The 22668-nt window shown below is 45.3% G+C and overlaps 1 protein-coding gene across 12 annotated transcripts in view; it reads right to left on the bottom strand.

Annotated features, from left to right (window-relative positions):
- Positions 1-22668, bottom strand: part of wnk1b (WNK lysine deficient protein kinase 1b) — a 97938-nt gene that overhangs the window by 42781 nt on the left and 32489 nt on the right. For all 12 annotated transcript variants that reach the window (XM_017494321.3, XM_017494325.3, XM_017494322.3 and 9 more), the window contains exons 3-5: positions 11859-12031; positions 3545-3765; positions 2247-2404 (exon numbers count right to left, since the gene is read on the bottom strand). In XM_017494321.3, the coding sequence (XP_017349810.2) occupies positions 2247-2404; positions 3545-3765; positions 11859-12031 (552 nt within the window). The remainder of the gene's footprint in view (positions 1-2246; positions 2405-3544; positions 3766-11858; positions 12032-22668) is intronic.

Here is a 22668-nt window from a genome sequence, read left to right as displayed (position 1 = left end):
GTGTGCGTTAGTGAAAGTCTGGAGCTTTCAGTGCAGGGTGACTTCACTTTATGAAAAGATCCCAAGTGCACTTAAAAAAAAAAAAAAAAAAAAAAAAAAAAAAAAAAAAGTGTGAGACTTGGTGCAGTTTTTTTTTTTTTTTTTTTTTTTTTTTTTTTTTTTTTTTTTAAAGTTCAACATTTTCCAGTAAATTTCTGGGTGGATATTCAGACTATTTCCAGTGCTGCAGAAATGACAGTCAAGCTCAGAATTGTATGGTTTTGGCATAAACAAGAGTACATGAGTAGCTACATTTCTAAAGGTGTGTCTCAATCAGCTCCCTAGCTCCCTAGCTCATGACTCAGTATGTGGTATACACAAGTTTTGGCCTTGGTAAGAACCCTGGCTCACTACACACTGGGACACTAACGACTCACTGAATTCCAGCAACATGACTACGTACTCGTGTTATTAAACCTCACCACTGGCTTTTAACAACAACAGGCAGGACCGATATCTGACATTATATGTCGTATCAATATGTTAGCTTAAATCGCACACGTTTCTGTCATGGTACTTCGAGCAGGATCGTAGTGGATTTTTAAAAACACTTGAAAGTCGTTAGACTCAAACGAACCATATATAGAACGTCAAGAGGTTAAAAACTGCTAAGGTAAGTAAATCATACAACAGAGATAACGAGCTGCTTACATTTGTAAGCGAAGTTAGCTGAGAGTCCGTCGTCCGTTTTGTTTCCGAGCCGAGAAGGTTTCAGAAAACAACTCGGTAAGGAAACGTAGTGAGCATCGATGCGCTACGGTTTTTTGCGGTGCACTGTGGGATTTTTTTTTTTTTTTGACCGTTCCAGTGCACTGGAAGGATTTTGAAATTAAGGACAGCCAACTCTCTGATCAGAGCCCTGACTACTGAACTACGGCGCTAATTGAGACGCACCCTAAGCAGAAGGAGTTCTGATGCTCAACACCTTGAAATGATACTAGCCAAATGATCCAGTGCTGGGCAAGCTGATGGTTTGTTTGATATAATGCCTTTGTAACCATGACAACCTGTAGCTTTGATTTTAGAGCCAATTTTAGATAACTGCAAACATTTTAATAAAAAAAAACAACAACAACAACAACAACAACACAACTCTGTGACTAGCTAAAACTAGCTGTGAAATTTGCCACATCGACTGTCCAAAGACATTAATGTGCGAGTGTGTGTGTGTGTGTGTGTGTGTGTGTGAGAGAGAGAGAGAGATGCTGTGGCACTGTAATAGTATGGCAGCACATGAAGTAGCGCAATGCTGCTTCTAAACACAATACTGTGATCAATTATGCCACAGTACACATTTCTGAGCCATCAAAATATCTCTTTATAGCCCTATCCTGATGGTATTAAATCCACATGGGGTAATTTCCTGTTTTACACATGGGGTCAGTTCCTCTGTGTTTTTCTCAGGCCTCCTCTGAGAAAATTACAGGCCGAATTATGAAGCGTTTTTCGCCCCGACACACAGCGCTCGTCTGATCATTTCGGTCCGGACGCACATGGCCGTGCTTTTCAATGCAGATATCACCTCGTGTTGGGGGTGGGGTGGGGTGGCGTGGGGGTCGATGTTCGACTGCTGCTATTAAACACTTCCCGAGTGGCGGAATGAAAAACGGATGCTTCTCGTATTGAAATCACAACCCGCTAGAAACTCACTCCTCCTCTGGTCATTTCATTTCTGTCCGATCGCAAGCTTATCGTCACTGAGGAGGCACTGAGTGATTTATCACAGACGTCCCAACGGACGCCGATATCATCCGAATGTGACTATCTTTACAACTGACGATGTTAAAACACTACTCTAAAACAGTTCAGATTTCAGAACTGTAAACATTTTTCCCCACGTGCGTCGTGGAAACGTGTCGTGATACGATAAGAACAAACGATCACCCACCTGCAGGTGCGGTCGCGTTCTCTCGTTGGCAAGATCATAAAAATATATACGCTCTTCGTTGTCGGAACAAGATAACGGCCCGATAAATCATTAATTCCATTTTATTTGTATAGCGCTTGAAAAATCAGAGGAAAGAGTATCGTGGGGACGTTTCTGCGCTTGAACCCGCCCCCTAGTGGACAGACCTTTCGATCCTCCAGAGGTACGTAGGTGAACATGTACGCCATGCCTCTTGCATTAGCTACAGTGTTTATAAGAGTGTAGATGACAACCGTGACAGGTGAGCAGACTTGTGTTTAAGGTGAGGGGAGATACTCACGCTGGTGACCCGCCGGTAGATTTGCGCTGGGTTCTGACACTCTGAATACGGGTACTCTGAGGTAGCCATCTCCAACATGCACATCCCAAAGGCGTACACGTCCACCGACTCGTCGTACTTCTCCTCATACATCTCGGGTGCCATGAACTCAGGGGTACCTTAAATCAAAAGAACCATTCAGAACTCAGAAACTGGCACTTTTACTCACCCAGCAGGGCTCGAGGAAGGGAGAGGAGTCAGAACGCTCCCGTTTCCTGCTCTGCATCTCCCTGAGAGGAAAGACAGAGGGGAGCAGAAAGAAGGAAAACAGATTTATAAAATAAAAAAAGGGGTGGGGTGGGGGGGCATTTTCACTTATTAAGTAGGGAATGAACTCTGTTTTGTTTTGCTGTGCTAGACCTTTTTCTTTTAGCACAGAGATGCTGGTGCACAGAAAGCTGACAGGCTCTTAGGCATCAGACGAACAACATATTGGCAAAATTAAGTGATATGAGCTCATTTTTGTGCCCGAGTTAGGATCAGATATGTCGATGATTCTGTGCACCAGGTAAGTCTGATAAAAGAAACGGGCTCGCACACACTTATTCCATTTAATTTGAATTCTTCAAACCTTTCTGTTTTTTTTTTTTTATTGTGGGCTTGTTAACTTACCAGTGCCACGTTAGAATATACTTTCTGTCTGAACTGCTGTACATTAAATAATCCACACAGCACAGTGACGACACTTGTGCTTAAAGTCCTACGATTTTGAAGCAAAACACATACTGGAGAGAGGAACAAAACAAAATAACAGACATGTCATTTTAAAGGTTGCGTTAAAATATCACGGCATCTTAAACTCCTGAGAGGGAAGGAAAACGAAAGTGATGAGGCGGAGGAAAGTTCAACAGCATTAGAGAGTATTTTATCCGTTACAGTCGACGGTCCTCGAAGCAAAGCGTCGGTGTCCGTGAGAGGAATCCCATGCGGCCGAAACACTGACGCCGACCGCACGATGTTGTCGGATTCAATTACAGACTTCAAAGATAAACGCCACCTATTACGGAAATTCAAAGTGCTTTCATTAGTGCGCTTTACAAGCCAATTAGCCGTTTGTTATTGCTTTCAGCGGGAAAGCAGAACTAAAAAGGTGGTTTCCTGCAATCAGGAGAAATCTATAAAGCCTCCAGATTCTCCACTCGGCTGCCGGGAAAACCGTGGTGCCGCCGCAAAACTCGACAAGACGCGAAGATCTCTCTCGTACCGGTCGCACCGGCGAAAAGCGAGAAACGGTCGAAACGGTTAAACCTAGGCCGTACCTATGACGCTCTTGGCAAAAGAAGAGCGCTTTAAAGTAGCCAGGCCCAGGTCGCCGATCTTTACAGAGCCGGTGGGACCTGTGATGAAGATGTTGTCGCACTTCAGGTCCCGGTGGATGATGGGAGGAGTCCTGGTGTGGAGGAAGTGAAGGCCCTTCAGGATCTGACGGCACCAGCTCCTCAGGACCTTGATCTTCATCACCTTAAATCGCTTCAGGTACCTGCACACAATCACAACAACACGTTATAAAAATATTAACGCCACTGGTGGCTTAGCGGTTAAGGCTGTGGGTTACTGATCGGAAGGTCGGGGGTTCAAGCCCCGGTGTGGCCAAGCTGCCACTGTTGGCCCTTAACCCTCTCTGCTCCAGGGGGCGCTGTATCATGGCTGACCCTGTGCTCTAACTCCATGCGAAGAAAAGAATTTCACTGTAATGTAGACGTGATTACACGTCATCATTATATAGTTAACATGGGCGTACACTGCACTGAGAGCATCAATCTGTATCATGAGAGTTCTTCAGTGCAGAGGAGGGGGGAAAAAAAACAACCCTCATATCTATTTGCCATTTTAAATCACAAATTGACTTTATATACGTCAGTCATTTCAATAACTCTCTGTGACTGGCATCGTCGCTTGTTTCAGCCATGATCCAGACTAAATGACTTCGATCACGTGAGGAATAGAAGCAGAAACGTGGAGATAAAACTGCTGATCTATTGAGGTTTGTGCAATGATAGATATTCACAGTGTGACAGATATTCTAACTCTAATACGATGTGTAGCTTCATAATTATTTTAGGCGAGAGTACTATTAGGTTATAATTAGGTTAGTAAGGGCCACAGCTCTGGGGGGTTAAAAGACATTCGTGGTGTTGCTGCATGTTGTTGTTGGTGTTGTGTTGGCTCCGATGGCATTGAGACTTCAACTGGAGGGAAACAGATGGAAGAAGATGGAATAGTCGATTTAGAGGACCTTTTGGAAATTCAATTACACCGGTTAACTGGATCAATCCCAATTTCCAGGACGTACAAGTGTGATTAATGAGCAGGGGCCTGTAATGTGACTGTACTCAATCAAATATCAGTAAACACAAAATGCAACACTACCTCAAACTCAATACCGTATGAACTATTAAACTGTGTCTGTGCAACTAAAAGTACTGAAATGACAAGTGCTTATTTTGTACGTATTGTACAGCTGTATGATTATTTTCCTGCTGTATTCCCTCAAACAATCCAAATCTCGCAATGGCCGACGCCGAAGGGGTTAAAACGAGCTCAGAGAGGTTTATAGCATGCTTGTTAAATACCCTGTGAAACCAATTTAAACCATTTCAAAAGCCTGCAGCTAATCAGTGTATACACATGGGATAGGAGATAAGTGCAGAGAGAGCAGCTGTAATGTTATTTAACATGGAAGGGTGGGGTGAGGCTGTAATTAAAATGTGATTCTTTAATTCTGATGATTTTTTTTTTGTTAACATTAGGTGTGTTCATCAGTCTCTTACTCAGACGGTACTAAACAGAATACTTGGTGTGTGTGTGTATTTTTATTATATAGATAGATAGAGTATTTCATCAGAGGGCCATAATGCTTCCCCGCTCTCAGATGGACATGGGGTTGGATAACTGCAGTCCCCGACCCCCCCCAAAGCCCCCCCACCCTGCCCGTACTTTCATCAGATTATACACAGCCTAATCCAATCTGCTGGAGTCGCGCCATAGCCAGGGTTTAGCACCATAATTCTCATTACAACAACCTGCTCAGTAGAAGCAACAGGAGACATTAATGTCATTCAAGGCGGATGAAATTAACACACACACACACACACACACACACACACACACACCTTACTATCCTAAATCAGGGCCGTCCACTGACAATTATTGATGCAGCTTATGCTACGCTACAACTAACTGTAACCCTGACCCTAATCTCGGTAACCACAAGGAAACATTTAGCTCTTTTAGTTAAGTTTTTGTATTACAATAATACTAATAATACTAATAATAATAAAAATAATAATAATAAATTCCTCATGGGAACCATGCACAAGGTCAACTTCGTCAGATAATCTTGGAACATTTGGTCCCAACCAGGATATAAAAACACACGCTGCACACACAAGTGTGGTGGAGCTGAACTTCATAAATATGATGATTATGTGACACCAGAGAGACTGGAAACATTTCTCTTCTTTCTATTAGTATTGTTAGGGGCCAAGCATTTAGTGCTTATTATTATTAGTAGTAGTAGTTGTAGTAGTAGTAGTATTATGTCTCAACCTGAATTTTTGGTGTTCAACTGTCACACAACTGTGTGAAAATATAATATTTTCCGTTAAATGCATCACGTTTAAAAACAAAACAAAACAAAAAACAAACACGTGTAACAGCAGTGTAATAACGTTCATAGACACACACCATTATTTATGCCAGCACTGCAGTTGCACTATTTGAACACCAGGGGTCCTAAAATCGACTGACACGCTTCATACAGAAGATAGTTACTCAGCCACAACAGTTAAAAAAATGAGCTCTTCAGACAACAGCTCAGCTTTCAAACACCACCCATGTCCTTGGGAAACGGGCATTTTAGCCAACTTTGGAGCTCTATTTCTATTATGGTGAACCTGTAGTACATTTTGTTTACAATATTAAACAATACTGTAACTGTCTCATAACCGTTTTCTGATACATTTCGTTTTCTACAGACAAATACGTACATCGTCTTGCATTGTTTACGATCCAGAAATTAAAGTCGGTCACAGTTTTTCTTCATTCGAGTCTTCTTTCAAATATTCTGAGAAACGTATCGAATCAAATCGTGACCGGAGTGCATCGTTACACGTAGAATTGACCGATAAGTCGTGAAGACGTTAAATATTTAAAGCTCAAGAGGTGATCGGCGCTTATGTAATAACTGCAGGTGTAGTTAATATATATAATAAAGATATGTAATTTATATGGAGCTTTTGTGGCCTGCCAAGTATAAATGTTTCAGGTATATGTTCAGAAGCTACAGTTGCTGACTGGGCCATACATCACTTTACAGCTTTGGGTGGTTTCAGGTTCGTCCGCATGAGTTACGTAAAGCACGACCAATTCCACGGAACAGCCTCGAGGGAAGAACCTGAATTTTTATTAGAAATTACATCTTGGCTCTGTTCCAAATATGAGGGTAGTGACATGTCAAAGAATTCGATTGTTAAATAAATAAATAAATAAATAAGTTGGTTACATTTGCTATGGGTGGTGTCCAACTAGTAATCCTTTATAGCAGATAAAAGGGTGAGGCTGTTTTCAAAGGCAGAATTTGATTGACATTTGGGCAAACAGCCCAAGCTTGAGCTAAGAAGTGAAGACCCGGGGTGAAATGAAAGAAAGCTCACTGTATAAATATCCCATCATTCACCGAATTCAGCACAGCCCAACGAGCTGTATTCATGTTCCTTAATGTATCGTAAAGAGCAGAAAACCACTGAACACAAATTAAAGCACGTTCCTGAACAATGCCACAGCCTGGGAGAGCTAACTATTCAGTGTACTTTTATTTGGCGCTGGCAGAGAGCATACAGGAACGCTCTTAAAGGGGTACTTCAGCAGCCGCTTTAGGAGGCCCAGAGTAATAAACCCTTTACAATTTCACACCGAAAAGTCAGCGAATGAGTTACGACAGACGGACCGACAAAAGCCAGAGATTTACAGAGGGCGGTCGGTTGTCCTGCTGTCCGGATGGGACACTAACAACACTTTAACCTTTTCTCCCTGTAGGAAATCTTTAGCATTATTAAATTAAATTACTTTAAACTGCCGTCGTCAAACGGGACATTCCCGACGGTTCTGTGCACGATTTTAGGCTCAGCTATTATATTGTTATATTGTTATATTATTATAGTGTTAGTTCTCAAACCAAATCAATTTAATAAAACAAAGAAAAAAAAAATTTATTTGCTCAAACAAACAATAATCAACCTGTACGGTAAAAAAAAAAATGATGATAATTTATATACAGGCCAGTGAAATACATTTTAGACCAGCTCTCGATCCCGAGATTCATTTAGCTAGTGCAGAAGAGTTTACGTGCTCCCGATAAGGCTTCGACATTGGTGATAAAGATCCTGATTCCCAGGATACAAGACATCAACAGATGTACTTTTGTTTATCACCTGCATCTGCTCTCTCCTCGAGCCACGTTCGCAGTGTCTGCTCATCAGTGACGCATGGTGTAAAGAATTTGATCGTCGTCGTTATGTAACCGGCTCCTGTTCTGCTTCGTCGCCGATTTCAAGCTTCGTTTCACAGGGCTAGGTCATTTATTTATTTTATTTATTTTATTTTTTTAAATCAGCCACCTTTAAAAGATTCAGCGAGTGATAGGACGGTAATTTCCTGGGAATTGCACAGGTCCACCGTTATGTGATTACGATGCTCTTTAGCTCATTCCTGCTCGGGCTGCACGATTCGTTTAAACGGATACTGCTCGCGATTACGATTCTGACCGCCCGCGATGACATGGGAATGATCGACCGCGATACTGACGTTTAAAATCCGTCCTCCGCTCATAGAAAACGCCGCTGCAGATCAAATCAAGCGCTTCCTACACTTACAGCCAATCACCATAGAGTGGCGCGGGGATGACGCCATTTTGTAATGCCGAAAACCCGGAAACGAGTTAGCATTTTAGCCCTTCCGGTTCCTTGGGGTTTGGTCAATGGGGTTTTTTTTAAATGGGATTTTGGTGAAAAGCCTGAAATAAGGTCTGTGGTGAACACAAGCCAGAAATGGGACTACAGACGTTGTCGGGGACGTTACACGTCATCACGCCGAACAGGAAAAAACTTTGCAGATTAAACTGGTTCAGGTTTGCTGTGCACAATTCCCCTAAAAAACTGTGGATGAAGATGGATCCACGAGTAAATCCGTACTACGGAAAACGTTTTTAAATCAAGTCTGGAGAAGTTATCGGAAGCGTGGTGATGGTGACGTTGAAGTCGAGCGACCGTGGTGTAGTTCGTTTATAGCGTACGGTTAGCTGTTTATTTCTGAGGATTGTATTCAGGCTTCAAACTCCATAAAAGTTGTGTTCATTTGTGAAAATGATCTTGATGGACAAAACGTGTTCGCATTGTAAACTTTTCTTGATCACAGAGATTCGTCTTCTTGCAATAATCCAAAAGTCTATGTGAAAATCCGATTGTGTTTTTGTCGGGGGAACCGGTGTGACGCTAACCTCCTGTTTCCGGTACAGAATGACGTCATCCCTGCGTCACCGCTCTATTGGGTGATCTGTCTGCGTCTCTCCTCCTGTAAACACTGTTATTGCCTTTTCTGCATTCGCCTGAATTGTTTTCATCTGGTTGCATATTGTTATATTTGGTGCATATTTTCATTTGGCTGACGGCGTATTTATTTTTACTCATCCTATATTTCGGGTACAATTTTATTTATATTTTGCGTTAATGAGATGATGCACGTTACGGCTCAGTCTGGTCTGATGCACAGATTTGTACATTAGCAGGCATGTAGCACAACATGGAGGTGAAAGCAGCGGTCTGTTTATTTAAATGTGAAAGTGCGATAAAAATATGTCGTCCCTAAAATCAATGAATAATCGGGATGAATAATCGAGATCTCAATATTGATCAAGATAATGGCGGTGATCATTCTTGGCCATAATCGTGCAGCCCTCGGTCCTGCTAAACTGCTGAATAAAAGTGTGTACCTGCGTGAAAGGGGTTTAACATCAGTCCGTCGAGTGAATAGGAGTAACAGAGCGATTACCTTGAGCACGGCATGCTCCAGCATCTTTTTCTTTACAGAAAGGAACATAACATAAGAGGAAAAACACAAACACACGCCTTCATCCTGATCTTTAATGATGATGATGATGATGATGATGATGATGATGGTGCTCTTGTTCTTTGTGTGATTAGTTCACGAACATATGAAAATCGGGGCAGATGAACACACTCAAGCCTTAATTATGAGTTCGGCATGTCTAACACAGCTTCGAGCAACATTAGGAGTCAAGGAGGACATCGCAGTATCGAACGCCGCTCATCTTATAAACACTCGATTTTCACGTCACGCGTGACCGTATTCAAATTCAGATTCTCCCAGATCTATGCAAATGAACTACAAAACTTCAATAATAATAATAATAATAATAATAATAATAATAATAATAATAATAATCAAACAACTGGTTCCAGGAAATTCCTCAGAGCAATCCTACGATGTGGGATGTCTGATGTCTGCCGGAACGTCTACACTCACGGACTTTCTTTCCGCTTTTCCTGCTGGGGGTCATGGAGGCAGCAGGCTGAGAAGGTCAGCTGTGGGGGTTTTAAGCCACAGAGCCTCCTCCTCCCAGGAAAATCTTCCCTACACAACTGAGAGATCTAAACCTCTCAAACAGGTCCTGGGTTTTCCCAAAGCTCTTTGTCCGGCGTCTGCAAAGGCAGAAGCCGACCAGCACCCAAACCACCTCGACTAGTTCCTCCTGATTGGGAGGAGCCGCGTCTCTACTTCGAGGCGCTCCCTGATTGAACGTAAGCACATCGACGCTAGGAAGGAAACCATGGTCTCTTGTTCCATGGATACGGATACTTTGACACCACGTCATCCGATATGACGTAAGCCTGGCGTACACGGTCGAGCGGATGCCGGCGATCTGGACGCATTTCGTGATTTAATGACGACCATCAAATCAGAGCAGACTGCAAACTGTGCTCGGTGAAAATACCAAGACGAGGAGCTACTGATAAAACGTCTTAAACAGGAAAACTCAGCACCGGGAGTTAACTGCTAGCGGCACAGACGACGTCTACAGACGACGCTAGGTCGAGTGGAGCATAACAGGTAACCGATAACTCTTTGGCAGTATGTTCTTGCTGATCAGCACCGCTTTTCCCAAGTGAAACACGTCCCACTCGATCCGAGGCAGACGATCTAACTAGCTTTGAATCGACTCGCCGACGTTATGAAGAATGAAGACTTCTCACGGCCACTACGTAAACCGGGGAAAGCTAAATAAAATGCTCCGTTACATCCCAGACGGATTAATACTCGTTTCTGTATTAGTATCGGCGTCAGAGAGTACCCAGAAACACGCCCTTGATCTCTGTCTGGATGCAGACAGACGCATCTCTATGTACGACAGGGTGCCGGAAAAGCCAGGAACCGATGGGAACATGCCGAGCAAAAAACATGTGTAGAGTGTAAGGGTGAGCACGTTGTGAATAATAAATACAAGATGTCGTAGATGTAATTGTACTCTCATTGGCAGATAATAGCTGTGCTTGTTATGGGTGTGCTGTGTGTGCGCGTGTGTGTGCGCGCCACATGAGGGAGCTGCACTAGTGTCTCTTGTTCTCTCTGGTCAGAAGCGCTGCGTCTCTTTCTCTCACCCCTCGCAGGAATGTGTGGAATCTGTAAGAGCAGCAGCTGGCGAGAGGAAAGCAGCTCACACCGCAGCTCTCACATGGAAGTGGCACACACACACACACACACACACACACACACACACACACACACACCACTCTCCTATAAATCACTCCTCTCTCTTCATGAATCCACTCTATTGTGATTCGGCTTTATTAAACAGACGACGGCCGGCTCTTTCTGCGCGTCCGCTTTATATATAAAGCGTAACAGGCACACAGCACGGCCTGCGAGTGGCATTCCGGTGAAAAGAAAGCCTCCCCGCAGGGCTGAACAATGTTCCTGACGCTTTCGGGAGAAACGGCGCACGAAAAATACGTTATACAAGCGTCCTCGGGGCTTTACGGATCGCGACGGGGACGACACGTCGAGAGGAAGCGTAAACCCGCGATTGGAGTGACCTCTTAACTAAAAGAGAAGATACGTCAGTTAAAAAGGACAAGATTAGGGTTAAGCCGCTGAAGCGTATGTAACAGGCAGGGAATAAAACACGTGGTGGGGATTTGATTATTTCGCAATAACGCCGCATCCCGGAGCGTTTTACTCCTACTTTAAATATTTCGCCATCTATGAAGAGTCGATCCCTCACAAGCCTCGAATTTAAAATTTCGAATATTTTAAAAATGAAAGATTTAGGCTTCGATTATGTCGCGTGCATGCAGTACCATTCCTGAGAATGAGGCGTTACCGTAGAAACGATGAGGCGTTAAAACGAGCGCGTTCTGTCGGGAGTTGCTGTGGTAGTAAACGAATCGCCACCTTCTGACCGGTCGATCGGATTCAAGGATTCCGACGGCGCTGTGGCGCACACGGGGTTGTGTTCTACGACCGGGTTTGAACGTCGTGTGGGCCGACACCACTCACGTTTTCAGCGTGCCCGATGTCATGAGCTCCGTCACCAGTACGATGCACTTGCGGCCTTTAGAGGGAGACTCCCACGAGTCGTAGAAGCGCACGATGTTGGGGTGCTGCAGGCCCTTCAGCATGCCCGCCTCTTCTTTAAAGCGCTGACGCTCGGACTTGGACAGCTTACGGTCCTGTATCCACACACACCGCGGGGAAGAGACAGACCGGTTAGACACTGAGCATCATTATTATACCAGTGAACAACATCGTGGACAATAAGCAATCAATAAAAGAAAAATCTAAATAAATAAACTTTATTACATATACATACACACGTATTATATACACACAGATTTATAATTAAAAGCTTTTAAACGTGTCAAACGTTATGGTAGGGATTTGAACTGACAGATAGATAGATAGATAGATAGATAGATAGATAGATAGAGACAAATAGATGGAGATATGAGAGACGGAGAACGAAAGAGAGATATTATGTATAAAGGAGAAAGACCGACAAACAGAGAATCCCAGAGAGAGTAAGAGATCAAGAGAAAGAGAGAGGGATCGATTTTGAGAGAGAGAGAGAGAGAGAAAGAGAAGGGGGGGGGGTGAATCGAAGCTTGTAAAAAAAAGATGATGGAATACGATATTGTGACGATCATAAATAATTGTGAGAGTCCTAACTCTCTCTTCTTCTCCCATAATTACACTTTAATTATTTATTCTGCATGCTACTTTCTGTCACAGCTTCATTTATTCAAGTACACATGCTCGGACGTAACCTACACGCTGATCTCCGCTGGACATACGAAGCTCGCCGTCGGCGCCGTTAGTGTGTGTAGTGTGTTTAATGTCTGGACAGTTGGAGAGCTGCCAGAGTCTAAAGCTGAGTCTCATCACCACTTTAACGCACACACAGTTATTCTCCGACACTAGCATCTGCAAACCGTTAGCAACTACTAATCCCCATGAGAGAGAGAGAGAGAGAGAGAGAGAGAAGTAGAGGTAGTGTGAGAGAGGGAGAAAAAGCGAGGGGGGGTAAAGAAGAGAGACAGAGTGTATAAAGGAGAGAGAGAGAGAGAGAGAGAGAGAGAGAGAGAAAGCGAGGGGGGGTAGGAGAGCGAGACAGAGTGTATATAGGAGAGAGAGAGAGAGAGAAAGCGAGGGGGGGTAGGAGAGCGAGACAGAGTGTATATAGGAGAGAGAGAGAGAGAGAGAGAGAGAGAAGTAGAGGTAGTGTGAGAGAGGGAGAAAAAGCGAGGGGGGGTAAAGAAGAGAGACAGAGCGAGGGGGGGGGTAAAGAAGAGAGACAGAGAGTGTATAGAGGAGAGAGAGAAAAGGGACGGGGGGATAAGAGAGCGAGACAGAGTGTATAAAGGAGAGAGAGAGAGAGAGAGAGAGAGAAAGCGAGGGGGGGTAGGAGAGCGACAGAGTGTATATAGGAGAGAGAGAGAGAGAGAGAGAGAGAAAGCGAGGGGGGGTAAAGAAGAGAGACAGTGTATAAAGGAGAGAGAGAGAGAGAGAGAGAGAGAAAGCGAGGGGGGGTAGGAGAGCGAGACAGAGTGTATATAGGAGAGAGAGAGAGAGAGAGAGAGAGAAAGCGAGGGGGGGTAGGAGAGCGACAGAGTGTATATAGGAGAGAGAGAGAGAGAGAGAGAGAGAAAGCGAGGGGGGGTAAAGAAGAGAGACAGTGTATAAAGGAGAGAGAGAGAGAGAGAGAGAGAGAAAGCGAGGGGGGGTAGGAGAGCGAGACAGAGTGTATATAGGAGAGAGAGAGAGAGAGAAAGCGAGGGGGGGTAAAGAAGAGAGACAGAGTGTATAAAGGAGAGAGAGAGAGGGTGAAAAAGCAAAGGGGGGGTAAAGAAGAAAGACAGTGTATAAAGAAGAGAGAGAGAGAAAGCGAAGGGGGATAGGAGAGCGAGACAGAGTGTATAAAGGAGAGAGAGAGAGAGAAAACGCAAGGAGGGGGTAAAGAAGAGAGAGAGTATATAAAGGAGAGAGAGAGAGAGAGAGAGAGAGAGAGAGAGAGAGAAAGCGAGTGGGGGATAACAGCGAGACAGAGTGTATAAAGGAGAGAGAGTGTGAGAGAGAGAGAGAGAAGTAGAGGTAGTGTGAGAGGGAGAAAAAGCGAGGGGGGGTAAAGAAGAGAGACAGAGAGTGTATAGAGGGGAGAGAGAAAGCGAGTGGGGGATAAGAGAGCAAGACAGAGTGTATAAAGGAGAGAGAGAGAGAGAGAGAGAGAGAGATTAAAGAGACAGACAGATATAGATAGACATGAGAGAGAGAGCGAGCGCGAGAGATATGACAGAAAGACAGAGAAAGGAGCGAGTGAGAGAATCAAAGAGAAACGGAGAGATGAGAAAGAGACGGAGATAGAGATGGGGGGTGGGGGGGAAGAGACAGGCGGGGAGACGGTGAGCGATCGCTCGAGAAAGACAGAATAAAGGAGAGAATGAAGCAGTGCACTGAATCTTTAGAGCCGTGAATCCGTCACGTCCGTGTGCAGGTGTTAAGAAAGCGACAAACTAAAACGTTTAACCGACGTTTAATCAAAATGAGTCTTTAAAGAAGACATTCACCGTGTCAACTGTTCCATTCTCACGTACGCTACTGTCCTCACGTACGCTACTGTCCTCACGTACGCTACTGTTCATCACGTCCTACCCACCTTCTAAATCCACTAGTGCTCCTGTAATTTACTAGCACATTACCACAGCCTTAAATATCAACACTTCTAAATGTTCTTTAACACACACACACACACACACACACACACACACGCCATAGTGAATCCCTCCACTAGCGCATGTTTATCAGCACTCCACACACAGAGCTGAGGTTGCAAGCTCTACACGGCCGTGTGAGATGTAGCGTTGGTGAGGAAAGTGCACATATCAGTCTTTAGCATGTGGTAAATGCTCGTCTTGGCAGACCACAAGCATCCTTTTTAACACCCTGCTGCTTAAAATACACACACACACACACACACACGCGCGCACGTGTGCTCTTGCCATTTATTTAATGCACATAATTAGAGCAGAAAGCTCTTTTTAATCGAAACCTTTCATCGTATCCAAACGCCCCGTGTACCTACACCGCCCCAGGCTGGCTTCCTGACGGATTTTTTTTTTTTTTTAGAGAAACCGGACGAGGACGTCAGCGCTTCTGAACATAAACGAACGCAAGGGCAGTCTGTTTGACTCTCGGAGCAAGACAGACCGAGTGTTTAGGTGCGCTACCATTCCACGGAAGCAGGAAAAAGCGCTCTCAGGTATTAAGAGCTATCTGCTTTTCCCGGGAACTCCACAGAGGGATTGCATTAAGAGTCGTTTCAGCAGAGCACCACAAACCCCATTAGGTCCACGGCTACAGATGGAGTCTGATCACACCATTAGCAGAAAGTCAGTTGGGGGGCAGAAAAGAAAAATCAATGCAATCATCTGATACGATCTGCAAAGGAGACCGAAGAGGAGGTGGCGCAGAATCTTGGTGAGACTCGCCCGAATAACGCTGCACTCGGATAACCCCGAGAGCAGCATTTGGAGCACTGGAGCCAGTGTTTTTTTTTTTTTTTGGCACCCGGCTAGAACAAGGCAGCGACGGATCAAAAGACTCGCGGCGACAAAGTGGGCATTAACCCGGTGATCAAGCCCAGAGCTTTATTTCTCCCTCAATACATGATGTTTATTCTAAACATCTGTATAATGGTGATGTTTTCTGAGAGGACACGTGTCTGGAAGGAGTCTCCAGTGTCGGAGCTTTGTCCACGGTCTTTCCCACCTTACTAACTTCAAGAGAAAGTGCAGGAACGACCGTTTATAGCAGTTCTGACGTAACTCGTTTCGTGGAACGCTCCACGACGTTCGATGCAACTAAAAAGTACGACTTCCTTTACGAATGGTTTGGTCACTTGGTGCGGTGGAACAGCAGTCCAGCAGACGCACTGCCACAGGTTAACGTCGAGTCGTCGATTATTCCCCTCCGACGGCATGCACGATCGTGTTCGGTGGATTTCCAGAGGATTTATTTTCCCTCTCTGTAGCCGCACGACTCCAGAGAGAGGAAAAAACGGCTTCTACTAAGCGACAGCGACGTGGGGGATTTAATCGGACCTTAAAAGACGGGCATCACATTACCCAGAGTCCCTCATTCACTATGTTCACTTCTTCCCCCCCAAGGAGGCGATACAAGTTTCAGTATGAAGAGAGTCTGTATTTTCTCTTCTGCTTGAACTACAATGACATCTGCACAAAACAAAGAGCCAAAAGGAAAAAAAAAAAAAAAAAAATTGGCACAATGCCCTGGTTTCTAGGAACAGAGCTCTGTAATGGTGACGGTACTTTTCCATAATAACACAATTCAAATGTGAAAATCTTCTTTGGGCTATTTGTGCAGAATATAAAACCCATGACTTCAATACATAGGTTGGGCATAACGGTCATTTCCATGAGTGAAAATTCATACAATTAAAATCATAAGTAATCATAAGTAATAATAATAATAATAATAATAATAATGTTATGTAAATCTGCTATGGGACGATGTCCGTTGTTAAAAGCGCTGCACGAATAAAACTGATCTGAACAGCAAGCGCTCCTCCTTTTGGCGTCGTGAGCACTTTGTCAGGGTTAATAGATGGACAGAGAGTCCATCATCCGGACGACGGCTCCGGTCCCTCGTGGCCTTTGACGGATTCATATTTCACCCTGATATGCCCCTTGCTAAAAATAAACCTGACGGCTGATACCCGCTAGATACCTAACGCTCACAGAAAGCCGAAGAAGCCGAGATAAAACAAGTGCGCGTAAGAAAAAGCCTGAAAAACACCTCTCTCTCGCTGAAGGGAAATAATCCAGAAGCAGGCTGATACGAAATACAACTGCCCCGATCTAGGCCGGGTCATCACATGACTGCGGCCTTCGGGCCTCGTTACACAACAGCCGTGACGGAGGATTAATCCGTCACCCTCCGGGGAAGAACACGTTGCTTTCTCTACTGCACAGTGCATTGATGAAGAAGGACGTGAAGGCATCGGTGTGGGGAAACCGAAAACAGGTTGATCATGAGGTACTCCATTACAGAGTGAGCCAACGGTCCCTCTCATGACCGCTCTCTTCCCTGCAAACATCATAAGACTTCCATCTGACGGCTTCAAAACATCCGCGCCGTTTGTTTTCCCATCGATTAGAAATCGTGTCTATTCGAGATGTTTAAGGGCAGAATAATAGACTCCAGATCGCCCACTGAGTAAACACATTACACGCTGGTAGTGTGAGCCACATGATTTCCCCAAGCTCGCGGCACTCCTCAGCTGCCGGAGGAAGAGAGCGGCCCGGCTGCCGACTTCTTGATGAGAAAAGCCAAATGTTTACTCTCCGTCTCTCTATGGTCACATGAAGCCCATGGCATTAGGCCACATTTCCCCATCCACTGCAACTCATGCTTCTTAATTAGGAGTTTCAAATGACCCGGAAAACACTCGCCAGCCGTGCCCAGGCGTGACCCTTTCAATTTCAACTCTTATCCGTGATCAATATGGACATACGCTGGTCTAATGAGCAGCGGTGAAGAAGAAAAGACAACACAAAAAAAACCCTGGAACCTTTAAGCAGGACAGGAATTTCTACAGAGACACGGGTGTGTGTTCAGGATTAGGCCTGTGTGGATGGGTTTCCCTGTTGAGTGTTTTATTGCTCATCATCTCCCACTGAGAAATTCCCCAGTGGTCCTGAGAGCAGGGCATCCCATCGCCCGTCCTGACAGCTTTCAAAGTAAAGCACAAGGCAGAGGAAACGGAAAAGGAGAAATGCACCGAGGTGGAAGGCATCTGCTTCGAGTAAAGGACTGCCACTTCAAGCGGACGGCAAACAAAGGACTTAAGTGTAACAGCGAACCGGCTCCAGAGCCTCCGTTAAAGCTTAGCTCAGAACATGTGTCGTCACCATAGGGTCCGTGAAGCGCTACGTACAAGAACGAGAACTCGCACGTGATCATTCATCCTAAATCCCCCTGTAAAGTCTTGCGAAGAATGATGTATGCCGTGGTCTCCCGGACTCTAGGAGAGCTACGTAATGAATCGAGGTCCATAAATTTCACGCGACGCATCAGGTAACCCCATGGATCCTCACGGTGACATCCGACAGCGAGGCGGCCATTTTGGGTTTGGTCCGCTTTGACAGGCATCGGGTTGAATTCAGGTTTGATCGTCTTGAGGTAAATATATACGGGATGCAAAATGACAAAACCATTTTTTTGGAAATATATTAAAACGGTGTCGCCATGGCGATGTGATCGATCAACGTGTGGCATTATTTCACCGTACAACACCTTCGTGGCTCACGAAACACCTTCAGGTGCTTGGGCCCTCCAATCGCTCCTTACTGCTCCATTTGATCGACTCCCTCGACTTGTAACTCTTTCGATCATTATCGTTTTAAATGTCTGTGCATTTCGGTCTCTGCTCAGGGACTACTGAACAGCAGGACCTTTTTCTTTTTTTCCATAAAACAGCCCAAAATCCAAGACGTCGGAGTCTGTAACAGTCTGTAGTGTCATTCCGTCTGTATTCGATTTCACCGTTCTATATATTTACCTGATGTTATTGTACGACACTTGTCTTTAAAATGTGCTACATAGAAATCATATATTATATATATATATATATATATATATATATATATATATATATATATATATATATATATATATATATATATATATATATATATATATATATATATATATATATAGCTAGCCTCCATCAGCTGCTGCCATCTGCATCAATTAAGGCTCGAGAGGTTTCCATCTGATCCTCCGGCCGAGTCCATAAAGAGCTCCTGCTGTACGGAGACTGAAGCACTGGCACGGTGCACTCCAAAAACGATGCAATCAGACATTTTAATTGGACGAGATTTTGTTTTTAAGACCAAAGACAAAACGTCAAGTTCGCAAACTGAACTGTAACGGAAAACAGTTACGCGCGCTGATTGGAAGCAGCTGATGTCATGTTTTGCCAGCGGTGGTTGTTGTCGTCGTGACCCGTGTTAAATCACGTGTCACGAACTCTAAGAACCCCAGACATTTTCTTTAGACGTGTGTGTGTGTGTGGGCCATTACCATGATCAGAGTCTCCGTCCCTCCCACACTGCACATAGCGAACACCCAAACTAGCTCTATAGTAGTTACAAAAGTGAATCTAGCTTAAATAAACTCACAACGTCAAGTCAATTTCACGTTTAAATCCATCACTTTTACAGACGAATAAACCAGTGGCATCTAAAGAGGAGATGTGGATGAACAGAAACGGAGTAGAAAGCGTATTTATTCAGAAGATAAAAAAGGTTCTTGAGAATAATAAACCGATGAAAACATTTCTTTGATCTTTATTTATTTTATCCCGCGCGTCTCCTGATTTTGCTGAGGATTTATTTATTTCCAATTTTGCACATCATTTAGAAGCAAACCCGCAGTCAAGGTCGCAGACCGTCATGGTTTTTAAGGTCTTCCTTGCGTGCGGGAGTTCCTACACAAATCGGAGACGGATACAACGGGGCGGATTTCCGCACGCTGCGAAACCGTGTCCTCGTTCGGCTCGAAAACAAATAAAAATCAACCCCGACGGCACACGGAGGCCGCGTGAGCCTATTAATACACTCTGAAAACAATAAACACAAAAATAGCGACAAAAAAAAAAAACGCACAAACGCACACACAATGGACAAAAAGAGCGCTTGTGAGCTTCAGCTAAAACAAGCCTGTTTCACAATGACGCTCTGAACGTGCGTGCGCTGTACGCCGAGAACTCATTCAGGAGACAAGGCCTCCTCAGTTCGGTCGTCTTTCCGTCATCGGCCGCGGACGGCGAGGGTCAGGAGGTCGGACGAGCTCAGCATCGATTAAGCGTACCGGTGTCACCCAGAGACGAGCTCTTTTGTCCGACGTCTGGACCGAGAGCGAGTACAGACCTGCGTCCAGTTTACCACGATGACGACCACCACTCATTCCCTCTCATCAGGTCTAAAGCACTTCTTCACAATCTGGACAGCACTGGAGTGTAGGCCTGTGTGATTTAACGATTTAACCGTTAAATGGCTCATCTCGTTACTCATCGAAATGAGTAAAAACACATGCGGTATTAAGTCTCAGAGGAACGCGCTATCCGCCGTCTTCCTCATACACGAGCTCACAGACGCCCGTGATCGCCTAGAGTCTCTGTGAAGGACAGAGGAGCAGAGTACGCCCTCCCGCCCACCCGGCTAATTTTTTTTGCGTGCTAAATGTGTAACAGAAGTCATTCTAAAAAGACGTGGCGACACATCGAAGCTTCAGATTCGACTGGGAAAAGGTTCCTGCGCGGGGTTGCTGGGATTACTCTCCATGATGGCAACGAGCTACCCTACGGCGATACTCCACAATTCCACTACGGAGTGTAAAAGCGGCGATTCGGCCTGCGTAGCCTTAGTCCAAAACCGAACATACCGGGTGATGAGGAGATAAATCAGGAAGCCGGAAAACAGCCGGCGAAAGTAAAGTCTACTCGGAAACTAACCGCTCAAGTTTCTCTCCAGTACAGAGAACTAGAAAGACCTATCTAAGAGGGAGACTGTTTCTTGGAAAAGAAAGACAAATGATAACGCTCCCTCAGTTCAAACCGTTAAAACTACTCCGCTCTTTCTTTTTTTAAAAATAAATAAATAAATAATAAAACCTTACGGAGTAGCTTAGTTCAGGATTTATGAACAGTTGTTCTTAGTTAAATACCACAAATGAAAGATTTCCGGAATTTTACTCGGATCTTTTCTAATCCCATAATCCCATGAGCACTAGGGGACTGCAGCTAATGTGCTCACCAAACTCCGGCAAATAAATAACCGCTGGCGGTTGTTACTGCTGCCTCGGAACGTCTCGCAAAGGACCTTGGATTTTGCCGTGTCGGCTCAGGGAAATACAAACACTAGGTTTATTACTTTATTTAAACCCCGAGAGCAGTGAGCACCAACCCTCTTCCTCGAGATCTACCTTCTTGAGGGTTTCATCTCCAACCAAAATCTGTTTTAGCTGCTCAAGAACTTCTTAAGGCGGTGATTAGACGGTCACGTGGGCACGATTACGCTCGGAGCTAAAGTCTTCAGTACGGTAAATCTCCAGGAACAGGGCCGGTGACTACCGCCATAGAAACTAGGTTTTTTTTTTTCTTTTTAAGCGTTACTGAAAAACTGCAGTCTGTAACCAAGAAGACGTGAGGAAGTGAAAGGAGCGGTACGGAAATAAGAGTTTAATGTGACGATGCGTCACATTAAAAAATCCAGATGTAGATGCAGACCCGTAATGAACTGTCCAATGAGGACAGTGGTGAGGAAAAACGTCCTGAGACGGCATGATGAAATGTGGATACTCCTAACGGAACCTTCTTCCGAGTGACACCGGACAGTGGGGTTATAAATCATTACAGTGTCCAGGTGTAGAAGTGTAACGACGGACAGTATATGACGTTCAGATTGGGAATAGGCGTCTCGGGATGAACGAAAGGACAGTCTTGATGATTACAGCAGCAGGTACAAGTCTACAGTACGACTATGAGATTACTCACCGACACGGGCGAGACCCATGCTGTGAACGATCACGGTTATATAACCACGTTCTGCTTATTTGACTAAAAACCTGAGGAAACATCGTGAACATACAGTTCACAGGACAAGAATCCGAATCTGATTCCAGTAGCACAAGTACCAGCTCCTACACCGAGCGCCATCTCCTACACCGAGCGCCATCTCCTACACCCAGCGCCATCTCCCACACCCAGCGCCATCTCCCACACCCAGCGCCATCTCCCACACCCAGCGCCATCTCCCACACCCAGCGCCATCTCCCACACCGAGCGCCATCTCCCACACCCAGCGCCATCTCCTACACCGAGCGCCATCTCCCACACCCGGCGCCATCTCCCACACCCGGCGCCATCTCCCACACCGAGCGCCATCTCCCACACCGAGCGCCATCTCCTACACCGAGCGCCATCTCCCACAAAAAGCGCCATCTCCTACACCGAGCGCCATCTCCCACACCCAGCGCCATCTCCCACACCCAGCGCCATCTCCCACACCCAGCGCCATCTCCCACACCCAGCGCCATCTCCCACACCCAGCGCCATCTCCCACACCCAGCGCCATCTCCCACACCCAGCGCCATCTCCCACACCCAGCGCCATCTCCCACACCCAGCGCCATCTCCCACACCCAGCGCCATCTCCCACACCCAGCGCCATCTCCTACACCCAGCGCCATCTCCTACACCCAGCGCCATCTCCTACACAGAGCGCCATCTCCTACACAGAGCGCCATCTCCTACACAAAGCGCCATCTCCTACACAAAGCGCCATCTCCTACACCAATCCAAACATGAGCTTCCTTCAGAGCCTCACTGTGCGTCTCATGCAGTACACAGAGCAGCTGTAATCTTCAGCAATCCTCAGGGAGATAAAGTGGGGTAATGTAGGCCTTGCCTTTGTGTTCACACACCTCCACATGAAAAGCCTCAGCACCCACTCAGTCACACAGGGATTAGCTCAGCGCCGAATGAAAAAGCCGGCGAGTATTCAGTCTCCACCTCCTCCAGCTGAACTATTTAAATTCAAACGTGGAAAAGCAAACGTAGCTCGAGTTTCTTTTGTGGCAACCCCCGCGACCTAGAAAAACCTCTTACTCTTACAAAAATATAACATTTAGACGTTTTGCCCTGACAGACACGTCGGCGAGGACATACCAGCTCGGGATAAACTCTTCCACATGAGCATCCATCACAGCAAAGTAGCTTCGAGCAGCACTTT

Source organism: Ictalurus punctatus, chromosome 19, assembly GCF_001660625.3.
Source record: "Ictalurus punctatus breed USDA103 chromosome 19, Coco_2.0, whole genome shotgun sequence".
Taxonomy (NCBI): Eukaryota; Metazoa; Chordata; class Actinopteri; order Siluriformes; family Ictaluridae; genus Ictalurus; species Ictalurus punctatus.
The sequence above is the reverse complement of the archived record's forward strand: the minus strand, read 5'-3'. Positions and strand labels throughout refer to the sequence as shown.